Source organism: Gossypium hirsutum, chromosome A05 (assembly GCF_007990345.1).
Source record: "Gossypium hirsutum isolate 1008001.06 chromosome A05, Gossypium_hirsutum_v2.1, whole genome shotgun sequence".
Lineage (NCBI taxonomy): Eukaryota > Viridiplantae > Streptophyta > Magnoliopsida > Malvales > Malvaceae > Gossypium > Gossypium hirsutum.
In genome coordinates, this window is record NC_053428.1 from 104288844 (window position 1) to 104301165 (window position 12322).

At 33.2% G+C, this 12322-nt stretch overlaps 1 protein-coding gene and 1 long non-coding RNA gene across 2 annotated transcripts; both read right to left on the reverse strand.

Annotated features, from left to right (window-relative positions):
- Window positions 1-2353: 2353 nt before the first annotated feature.
- LOC107959644 (senescence-specific cysteine protease SAG39) lies at window positions 2354-3902 on the reverse strand. The gene is made up of 2 exons (XM_016895738.2): window positions 3328-3902; window positions 2354-3211 (listed from the first exon to the last, which is right to left on the reverse strand). Exons 1-2 carry the CDS (start codon window positions 3764-3766, stop codon window positions 2622-2624), a joined length of 1029 nt encoding a protein of 342 aa, XP_016751227.1. The 5' UTR covers window positions 3767-3902; the 3' UTR covers window positions 2354-2621.
- A 1334-nt stretch (window positions 3903-5236) lies between these two features.
- Window positions 5237-8990, reverse strand: LOC107959645 (uncharacterized). The gene is made up of 2 exons (XR_005927491.1): window positions 8504-8990; window positions 5237-6870 (listed from the first exon to the last, which is right to left on the reverse strand). It is a non-coding gene; the product is annotated as an uncharacterized lncRNA (long non-coding RNA).
- Between the last annotated feature and the right edge of the window lie 3332 nt (window positions 8991-12322).

Consider the following 12322-nt stretch of genomic DNA (forward strand, 5'->3'; position numbering starts at 1 on the left):
AGCCGTTTTAGCTGGCGGGAAATATGTAAACAAAAATTTTTCGGTCATTTGTTCCCAAGTAGTGATTAACCCTCATGGTAACGAATTCAACCACTGTTTAGCCTTATTTCACAATGAAAAGGGGAACAACCGAAGGCAAATGGCATCGTCAGAAACGTCATTGATCTTAAAGGTGCCGCAGAATTCCAGAAAATTCGCTAAATGGGTGTTTGGATTCTCGTCCTACAAACCATCAAACTGAACAAACTATTGTATCATTTGAATCGTGTTAGGTTTCAGTTCAAAATTATTTGCAGCAACAACAAGTCTAACTATACTCAATTCAGTTCCTATTAAAATAGGTTTAGAATAATCATACATAGTACGAGGAGCAGGATTCTGATCTACTGGATTTGCAGCAACCACAAGAGGTAACGTATTATTCTGATTATCAGTTATCTCCTCGGTGTTATTGGTGTCATCCTCGTGCTCTTCCTCTATGTACTGTAGGCTTCGCCTTATTTCTCTTCGATTTCTGCGAGCTGTGCTCTCGATTTCACTGTCAAAAAGCAAAAGTCCTGACAGGTTTCTTCTAGTCATAAACTAGAGACACCTGCCAGAAGCAATTAAAAAGAAAAATTTAGAAAAGAAAAATTAAACTAAAAACAAAAAGTAAATTGCAATAAAAGTAAAAATGGCTAAAGTAATAAAAATCAAGTGTTCCTAATATCTTAGTCCCCAGCAACGGCACCAAAAACTTGATGGCTGTGAAACTAACTAAAAATTTGACTAAGGCAAGCGCACCTATCGAATAGTAGTATAGATATGGTGAGACCGATAATATCGTATCCACGAGGACTAAAAGTAGTAGTACTTACTATCTTTTTATTATCTAGCTTAAGAATTAAAGGATGTTTTTAAACTAAAACTAATTAACTAATTAACTAAGATTACAATAGAGATGAAAGTTGGAAAATAATTTTTAGAAAATCGATGGAGAAGACAATACCCAAGGAAGAATCCACCTTGACTTCACTTATCACTTCTGAATTAGACGATTTATTTAATCTGTAGAAATCCCTGATTTATGTTAATATCTCTCTCGAGACTAAAAACAACTGACTTTAGGTTGATTAATCGAAATCTCTTTCTAATTAAAAACCCTATTGTCGCATTAACTCAATCTATGGATTCCCTTATTAGATTTGACTCTAATCCGGCAGATTTATATCGTCCTATCTCTAGGATTACATGCAACTCCGCTTAATTATGAATGATCTACTCTTAAACAGGGACTTTTGCTCCACTAAATAAGCACATCAAAACCTAAACTAATATCCTGAAATATTAAAACAAGAATTAAAACTCACAATTAAGAATAATAACAAGTATTTATCATATAATTCAAAGGGTAATAAGATTCTTCTTAGGTTTCATCTCCCTTAGGTATTTAGAAAGCTTAGTTCATAATAATGGAAAACATCTCAAAGTTGGGAAAATAACAAAACATAAAGAAACCCAAAGAACTTCTAAGGAAATTGAATGGAGATCTTCAGTCTTGAAGTAGATCCTGCTTCCAAGCTGATTCTGATGGCTATCCTTGAGTATTCTCTACCTTCTACTCTGCGAATCCCCCTTTGATCCTCTTCTAGGGTGTTTATATAGAATTGGAATGCCCACAATAGCTCAAAATTAGCCTTTTCCGAATAGAATTAGACTTTGGCTCGACAAGGACACGGCCGTGTGCCACGCCCGTGTGAATGTGCTCAGGCCGTGTGCAATTCTGACTTGGTTTAATGTTGACACGGCCATAACACACGGGCGTGTGGATCACCCGTGTGGAAGTGCTTAGGCCGTGTGAAACACTGAATTAGGCTCGATTTGTCCGTTTTTGGCCTGTTTCTTGCTCTTTTTACTTTCCTATGCTCAACTAAGTATAAAACATAAATTTAAAGGATTAGGAGCATCGAATTCAATGAAACTAAGGAAAAATCATCCATAAATATGTTAAACATGGGGTAAAAATATGTATATATTATGTTTATCAATAGACACGTAACTATGAGTATTCTTGCAAAAATTGAATTTATTCTTAAAATAAATTCCTACTATTTTTCGATAGAATATCAATGCTTAAAAAGTTTATGTTAGCAAGTTAACTCATAGTTTCAATTTATAGAGAAATTGTATAAGAATTTTGTTCGAATAATGTCTAATTAAATAATAACATTTTAATAAAAAATACAAGTTCTACTTAAATTAGAACTAGGGGCCACGTCATGCCATAACATACAATAGGGTTTATTGCTTCTTGTATTTGATTTCATATAATCATTTGATATTTAATTTCAGAAATCATTTACATTCTTATCATAAATTAATTTCATATATATTTGATTTTGATATATAATTAAGTCAACCCTTAAATTTATAGCTAGACATAATAGACATTGGGGTTCTCCTAAATATGTATGTGCTATATTTACATCGTTCATATGGAGTAGCATGTATATATATAGACAATGGGGTATGCCACTCAAAGTGTGTATTTACATTGTTCATAGTACAATCCCGTAGAGTAGCATGTATAAAATTCATAGTATGATAATATATAGAAAAGGCAACTATGGTTTAAGTATTGTTTATGCAGTAGGGTAGGATGCTTGCATTGCAATGCCACAAAGGCCTTCTTTTGCATCCACATCTCTTTGCATCCTAATGTAGCCTTCTTCACCCCAGCTACTGCCCCAAGAGTTCTTCACCAACCAATACTTAGTCCCACCATCCTCTCCATATCCAACAGCCGTTACTCCGTGGTCCAGATCGGTGCCACAACTTCCCGTAAACACACCACCTGAGTAGAACTGGAAGTCGAACCCCCCGGCATCGATGGCAACGGAAACAGGTTGGTTGGCAACGGCCTTCTGCAATGCATCTTCACTATTGGCAGGCACATCTTCAAACCCATTTATCTTAGCCGCATGGTTGGCTTCTTCGTTGGTATTGCATGTGCCATCAACTCCCTTGTAGGGGTAAATGGATTCGGTTGTTAGGCCTTTGTTCTTCTCGATGAATTGGAATGCATCGTCCATTAGACCACCTTCGCAGCCTTGATCCTCACCCTTGGTGTCACAGTCCACCAGTTCCTGCTCGGACAACGAAATTAACTTTCCTGTTGTCAATTTAGTAACCCCTTCCATGGCTGCCACGGCCGAGAACGCCCAACAGCATCCTATATTTCAGCATCACATGATCGAGACACACATATAGTTAGAACACAACACAGACAAAGAAGAAAGCATAGTAATATTTTAGTAGTGTTTCTGAGAACAAGAAATTAGAGCAGACCGCATTGGCCTTGGTCCTTGATAGGTGTAACAGCTCCTTTCTTTCTCCAGTCCACGGTAGAAGGCAATGCGGTGGCGTTCTCGTATTTGAAAGTGGTAGCCGTGTTGGAACACATATGGCCCTTAAACCCATTTCGAGAAGCAGTGAACTCTTGGTTGGTTAGATCTGCAAATTGGTTCACACCGAGCTTGTACGGCTTGTTGTTGGCAGCATTGAAAGAGTCGATGCGTGCCACATTTTGTTTGAAAATCTGGAAACGCTTTTGCCTCTCGTTGGTGTCCTTGTAAACTCGTCCGAATTTGACCATCCATTGTTGATGCCTCTCGTACATGGATGCATCTTCCAGAGCAGTGCGGGATGTGGCTTCACATACACGCAATATGAAGAATAGTAAGGCCAAATAAAGGAATTGATGATGAAGCTGGTTTTTGGAAGCCATGGTGGAAGAAGAGTTTGCGATGAAATAGAAAAATGAAGAGGCACACCAAATGTGATGAATTCCTAGACTTATATATAGTCCAATTCTTTCCCCATCTTGGCTTTCTGCTGCGTGCACTGCAAAGTCTTGTTGATGATAATTGTTTTGATAAATAATTAGAAAAATGATAAGGCACACCGATTGTGATGTATTCTTAATTTGGAAACTATATAGTCCAAAGTCCAAATTGTTGCGATGCATATTTGAGGTGTTTTCGGGACACATATCTTGTCTATATGCTTGCCCTTCAACATCCTATGATAAAGACCCATTGTCAGCATTGTTTGATAAATTAATCTAAATCAAGTGCAGTTTATTTGGAGATTTAATTTGTAGTTTATCGAATTAATGCAATTGGGAAGCCGGAGGAGTCTGATTTTGTATTCAAAAGCCCTCGCATGAATGAAACCAAACAAAATTGCTATCTCACCCTGCCCTTTCGTTCATGTCACCCTAAAACATGTGCAATTTCATGTTGGATTATCACCTTTGAGCATGACCCAAAAATATAATATGACTATTTATTTGTGAATTAAAAATATATGTTAGCTTGTTTCCATGGGCCAAGAATTTGGTGCATGAATAACATGTATATAACTTTGAGACCTAAAGTTGTTAATTGTTTAAGTTGTTAACTTAGAATGAAAGTGTTTAATTACAGTGATGTATTCTTAATTTGGAAACTATATAGTTGCTAACTTAGAATGAAAGTTTCTAATTACAATGATGATTAGGACTTGATATTGTAAAAACTGTAAAAAGAAAAAAATTAATGAAGAGCACCAAAATTTGTGTATGTAAGTTAGTTTTTCTACATTTGTTGAGCTTAGCTCAGTGAGTAATTCTATTATTTTTAATATACAATACAACAAATGAATCACGCACTATCACTCCCAAATTTAGAGATTTTACATTTGTATTTGACAAAATACGTTAGCGAATAAAGATATATATAGATAATTATATAAACAAATAAAACAACTTAATATAAGCAAATATTTATATAATAAAATTACAATTTGATCACTAACGTCTTTTTTGGTCACTCGACTGTTAAGCGGTTACCCGTATCACATTTTTAGTTTATATAATAACATTTTTTTAACTAAGATTTTATGCTTTCTATCAATTGCACATTGATTTGATGCAAAAATTATTAAAATTTGATTTTTAAAAAAAGTAAAAAAAATTCTGAAAAACATTGAAAATAAAAAAATTAAATTAAACAAAAATATATGAAGTTTTTTTAAAAGGTAATGTGAGAGAAAATCCTGGAAAATTCTTTTTAAAATTTCCAAAATTTCTCTATTTGTATCATCTATATAAAAATATTTTTAAGGATCGACCTGTATAAACAACGAAATAGAAAAGGTTGAGAAGATTGAACACATTTTATGTGGAAAACTTCTTTGAAAAGGATAAAAACCACGATTAAAGAAGGCTTCAACTTTTCACTAAAAAAGTAAACAAATGAGAGTACAATATAGAGAACATAAACTTAAATGTACTAAACGTATAAACCTAAAGCCCCAAAAATAAAGCACTAACTCTCATAGAGCAAACTCAAAAACAAAACCTTTACTTTCATAGAGTCCTCTCAAAAGGGATATAAAATTTTCTCTATAGTTACCACGAAAACTCTCACCAAAACTTATCTACGACTACATCTTGTTGCCCCCAAAAGAAAGGCCCTATACTTCTACATATTTTATTGCCTCTTAATTTGCCTTTTAAACAGGGATACAATGACCGCTTTTATAGGTAAAGATTAGTCGTCTAATCAGACTAAAATATCCATGAAGTAATCAGAGTTTAACTGGGAAAAGATAACATAGTTTAATTGGAGAAGAAACCCGATTTATGTGGGGAACAAGTTGCCACGTTGCAACGTCTCCATTTGTGTCGTTACGACGTCTTCCATCATCTCAACGTCGAGAGGCTTCTCGTCATGATGTCACTGTCTATTCGACCGAAAATACGAGGTACAACTCACAAATATCCACATTGACTCGTATTTACCATACCTTCTTCTCCATGCCTCGTCACGGGCCGAACTCTATCTTTGAAGAATGTTAACGAAACCCAAACCATTCTTGAACTTGGAAATCGAAAGACTCCTAGTCTTCAAATCAAGGTTGTATAATGCAACTAGGGCCACTGATACACGAACAGACGTGCTTCACAACAAGATAGAAAACATCGAGAAAATCAACTCCCTCCACTTGACTGTCACCCTTTGCGACCAACATTGCTTTAAACACTCTGCTTTATCCGGAACTACTACAATCTGAAATCTTTCATACCATTGAACTTTTCGATACCTAAATTTGTTAATGCCATCCCTGAAAGGGTCGATTGCAGCCCAAACCAAGATCTGTTACCAATTTGTTGGGGATTGACCCGTATAAACAACGAAATAGAAAAGGTTGAGAAGATTGAACACAAATTTTACGTGGAAAATTCCTCCAAAAAGGATAAAAACCACAAGCAAATGAGGTTTTGGCTTTTCACTAAATAAGTAAACAAACGAGAGTACAATATGAAGAAAATAAACTTAAATATACTAAACGTACAAACCCAAAACCCAAAACCCCGAAAATAAATCCCTAACTCTCATAGAGAAAACTCAAAAACAAAACCCTAACCTTCATAGAGTTATCTCAAAAGGGGTACAATATTCTCTCCATAATTATCACGAAAATTGTTACCAAAACTCTTCTGCAAGTACATCTTATCACACCAAAAGAAAAGCCGTGTAGTAGTACATCTTTTATTGCCTCTTACTTGGCCTATCAAAACAAGGATACAATGACCCCTTTTATAAGCTAAGATTAGAGGTCTAATCAGACTAAAATATCAATAAAGTAATCAGAGTTTAATTAGGAAAAGATAGTAGAGTTCAACTGAGGAAAAAACCCAATTTATGTGGGGATCACGTTACCAGTCCACATTTGTGTCATCACGATGTCGTTTGTCGTTGTAACGTCAGGAAGCTTCTTGTCGTGACGTCGCTGTCTGTTCGGCCGAAAATACAAGGTACACCCCACTAATATCCTATACCGATTCTTTAAAAAATATACAAAATTAGTAAAGATTTATAAAAACGATAAAAATCTTAAAATAATTAAAAATTATAAAAATTAAAATCTAACTATCCTAAGCTTATCTACATATACAGTTCCAGAGTTGCTGAGAGTAGCCTTTGACTCCAAATCGATTTATTTCTAAAGCTCACTCTCGTTCTACTTTTTTGGGTCTTAAGTAATGGTGTTGGAGTCTTTTTTTAAATTGAATAGTGCATTATATATACACACACGATTTTCAGGGTGTTGAAAGGAAACGTGGTGTGGGTGAAAAGACAAATAGAAGAATGTTTATTGGGTCAATGCTACCAAACTACCAACGCAAATGTGGAGGTGCATACTATGTGTTGCCGCTCAAATTCTAGCAACTCAACTGAGCTTAGAACTAAATATACCAATTACGAGCCTAAAGGATGGAAACTACAAATGCCACTTCACCTTCTCCAATCCATAAAAAATGAAATTTCTAATAATTTTTTATAACTTTTTTTTAATTTATCTTTTTTTTTTTAAAATTTAAGTTTAATTTTTTTTAATTCCTTTTATATAATTTATTTCTAGAATTTCAATATTTTTATAACTTTTTATCATTTTTATATCTTAAATTTTTTAAAATATTTTTTAGAATTTTATATGTTTTAAATAAAATTAATATCAGAAAATATAAATATTAAAGACAAAAATTATCATTATACTAAAAGAAAGTGTCATTATTCCACAAAAGTGCTAGGTGAGCCATTGGGATTCTCCTAAATATGTATGTGCCTTATAGTGTTTGTTTACATCGTTCATATGGAGTAGCATGTGTAAGGCTCAATTTTTATCCGGGCTTATACAAAAAAAAAAAAAAGCAAATCAAAATATATAAAAAATAATAATAATAATAAAGCCCAAAGTCCAAATTTATGCTCTATTAAACAACTCTAAATAAACCTAAATTAAACCTAACCCAAACAACCTAAACCCCAACTTAATCCCTGGCCCAACAAAACCCATTACACCCAATTAATAAACGGCCCAAAGGAGCCCAATAATGTGAAAACACCAGAAACTTTAGGGGTTTCTCGAATGTGCTAGAGCAACAACAGATCGATCCCACTAGTAGTTCCCACGCACGGCTTCCACGAGCAGCTTCTTCTGTACTGCCATTTCTCCACACTTGCAAATGGACCACACAAGAAGGAGCAAATAACAGAATACGTAGCAGATTACAGCAAAGCAATTCAAGTTTTCTTATTTATTTTATTTTCATTTTTCAGCTATAAAAAGGGACTGAATGTACTATGTATTTTTTTTGGGGGGGACGCATATTACGCACTCATACTAGATACTGATACTCAATAAAAATTCAAAGGATTTTTTGGAGAAGGTGATTGCTTTTTCTTAAATCTCTTTAATATTCTGTTGATCATTTTTTATTTCTTTTGTTTTTATCATTTACATTTAAAAAAAATGTGAAAAGAAAAAGGGGGGAATACGAAGAAGGCAGTTAGAATTTTTAGAAGGTGATTTCTATTTAAATTTCTTTAAATTTTAGCACTTTCTGGCGATTGATCTTTTTCAATCATTCGTCATTGCGTTTAAGAACAAAAGGAAAAGATAGAGGGGAGTTTACCTTCGAAAACGAGCCATCGGAGTCCTTATCTCCTTCGGAATCGAAGCCTGAGATGGGGATTTTAGAGTGTTAATCAGCCGAATAGTGAAAGTGGGAATTTTCTTTGTTTTTGAAGTGGCTAGGGTTTGGTCTTTGAGAATCGGTTAAAGAACGAGAGAATTAGGGATTTGCTTTGATTGTTTAAAGAAAATGGCAGATTGCCATCCAATTTCTTTTAGTTTTAACGTTAAAAAATGGCGTCATTTGGTAAAACAAGAAAGCTCGCGCGTTGACCCCATTTGTAAGCTGGGTATGCGCATTTTCACTTTAAACGGAAAATTTTCGCGACCAGTCCCTCCCATTTGCACCACCCTTAATTTAATCTTATCCTATTTCTTTCATTTCTGCCTTGAAGTTTGCGCGCTATTCCAATTCAGTCCGCCCTTGAGTGTTTTTTTTGGAGTTGGGAACATTTGCACTTTTAGCCCTCGTGCATTCACGCGCATTGTATTTTAGTCCTTATAACAGTTTCATTGATTTATTTTATTTATTAATTATCTCTGTTAGTTTAATTTTTTTTCAATTAAGTTTTTTTCCATTTTAATTTGTATAATTCATTATTTCTTTTATACATTCATTTAGTGTTTATCTCTTAATTTTTTATACATTTTAAATTACTTTCATAAATTACTTTGTTTTTATTATAAAAGTCTAATTTTAAAATCACCTTTTATATATCATATTGTTTTAAAATTTTGTACAATATTTAATTTAAATTACCTATATATATAATTTATATTAAAAATAGTTTTATTTTATAAACATTAGTAATTCTATGTTATTTTATATATATAATTTCTTTTAAATCTGGTTATTTGCATCTCCTTTTAAATTTATTATGTATGTAATTTATTCTTGAAAAAACATATTTTATTATTTCTTTGTTATTTAGGATTCTTTCATGTATCTATAGTTTTATTATATATTGGCTTGTTATTCTTTTATGTATATTGTTTATTCCTTATTTTTATTATATCTTCATTATATATATTGTTTACATCAATTTTTATTATTGTATGTATATTATCACCTTTAAATAGATATGTATTGTTTTTAAAATATTTTTGTATGATATTTGCTCCGAATTTCTTCTTTCACAATATTTTTATTTTAATATCGATTTACATATTTTTAAGTTTTATTTTTATATATGTAAACCATTTCAAACCCTAGCATGCATTATTTATTTATAAGTTTTTCATATAGTTTTTAAATTGTTGTGTATTATATTGGCTCTCAGTGTCCATATTGCTCTGTATATTATGTGTTGCGTTTTATTTTTCATATTATTTTATATTGTATATTGTCAATCAGTCTTTTGTACTATTACTTCAATTTCTGTTCATCTATGTTCGAAAATTGTTATATTTTATTCTAATTTATTAACGTTGGATGTGAGCACATTGTTATTGTATGTTCATAAATTTGTTTTTTTCTTTTCATGACTATAATAATTTCACTCGTTAAAAGGATATATTACTCGTGTATATTATCCAATGTTCGTAATTTCGCCTTTTGTTTATTTTCACTCTTTGTTTTAAAGTTAATTATTCTATTTTATTTCAAGTAAAATTAAGACGTTTTGAGATAGTTTACAATGGTTTATTTAAAAAAAATTTCAAATAAGACAATGTTCAATATTTGGAAATTCGAAGAATCGTGCCCTACCGTGCTGGGTTTCGATTTTTCGTTGGACTAAATATCTGGATATCCTTTTATAATTTTTAACCTTTTGGGAGTCAAAAAATCAATTGTGTTTTCAAAGGTATGAAGAATCGTGTCCAATTGTGTCCAATCGTGCTGGATGTGATGCTGCATACCTTTGAAACGAGAGAGTTTTGATGACCAGCTTACACCACTCAAACATTTTAATAAGAACCATATTTCAAGATTTCTTTTCTAAAATTTTAAACATAAGGACAACATGTGATCAATCTGGTACCAGTTTTTTGGCGTAGTGAGGGTGTTAACCCTTCCTCCTACGTAATCGGCTCCCGAACCCATTTTATTTTATTTTTACATAGATTAAAAATGTTTTAAACGAAATGTCTTATCAGGTGATCCAATCACACCTAAACAAAAAGATTGGTGGCGACTCCACATGTTGTTTAAAAGTCGATTTCTGTTTTTTCCCTTGAAATGAAAAATGGTTTCGACAGCTTCGCGACTCCGCTGGGGATTGAACAAGAGAGTCAGGCCATAAATTGATTATTTGCTATCTTTTTGTCCTTTTGAAAATTGGTTTTGGAAATTATGTTTCTTTTGATTGCATTTGTTTGTATGATTGTTGTGGTCTTGTGGAATAGTATTGCATTGTATTGCATGACCGCTGTGGTTATACCTGTTAAGTGGGAGTAAGAAACTATGCTTTCGTGAGGTTTTCACCTCCGCATGGGCTAGTGGATTGCTTCCGGGATACATCCGTACCTATGATTTTGTGAGATTTTCATCTTCACATTGTCATAGGGAAATGTATTCTCCTGAACCGAACTCGATTCATATGAGCCTATAATGGGTGAGAATTGAGGAATTTGCTGGTTCAGGTACCCTTTCTCTAGAGCTGAGCTACATATAGTGAACCTTGAGAATCCACCTTAAGTAGAACCTTGCCCAAATTTAGTGGTTACCTGAATAGGTACTTTATTTGATATTTATTTCACCTGTACTAACGTGTTTTGTTTTTGTTTTGTTTATAACTGCATTTCATTCATCTCATACATTTGCATTGCATTGCATCATTGCATCATTTGCATTAGATTTTCATAAAAGGGTCCCTAATTAGTTGAAATCATTTCAGTTAATCTGGGAACTGATAAAAACTTACCAACCAAGCGTCGTTACGATACCCGTGCTAAGACAAAAGATATGGACCAAAGATTGGAAAGACTTGAACAACTTCAAAGAGAGATGCAAAATCAGTTGCAAATGCAAATGCAAGAGCAACTGGCAAAGATCCAACTAGATATGATAGACCAAGTACTAGAGTCTCAAAGGAATGTGATGAATCGGTTGTCCCAATTACTGGCTAAGGGGCTAGAAAAAGGAAAAAGCTCTATGATCAATACTGGGAAGGACAATAAGGAACTTCTCTATCCTTCTGCTTTAAAATGAAAGTGTCTAATTACAATGACCATTACGGCTTTAAAAACTATAAAAGGAAATTAATGAAGAACACCAAAGTTTGTTTACGTAAATTGGTCTCTCTACACCTACGGAGCTTAGCTCAATGAGTAATTCCATTATTTTTAATTTACAATACAACAAATGAATCACGCTCTATCACTCCCTAAATAAAGAGATCTCACATTTGTACTTAAAGTCTAGAACACTCACTTTTAAATCCTCTCCTTGAGAATTTAGATTGTAAATAGTAAAGGTTTACACTTCGATTGCACTCGTACAATCATACTAGAACCCCCTTTTGGTATGATCAAATCAAATTATCTCCCAAAGAGTTTGAATGTAATATAAGCATGGAGTGTAAAATTGAAAACTTAAGAAAGTATCATCGAAAAAAATTCGATATCAAGTTTAAATAAGCATTATCATCAATCACCATCAACAACTTAGCATGACCACAGCTCATTTATTACTAATTTTCTCCCCCTTTTGAGGAAAAATGCCAAAGAGCTTCCTCCTCTGAAATTGACTTCAAAATAAAGAACTCCCTCTACGAGAATGCAACACAAAATATCATGCTTAAAAACTATCCCTACTAGCTTGGGCCATAAACATGTATGTTTATTCATGAATTAGTCAATCGAACATCTCAAATCACAA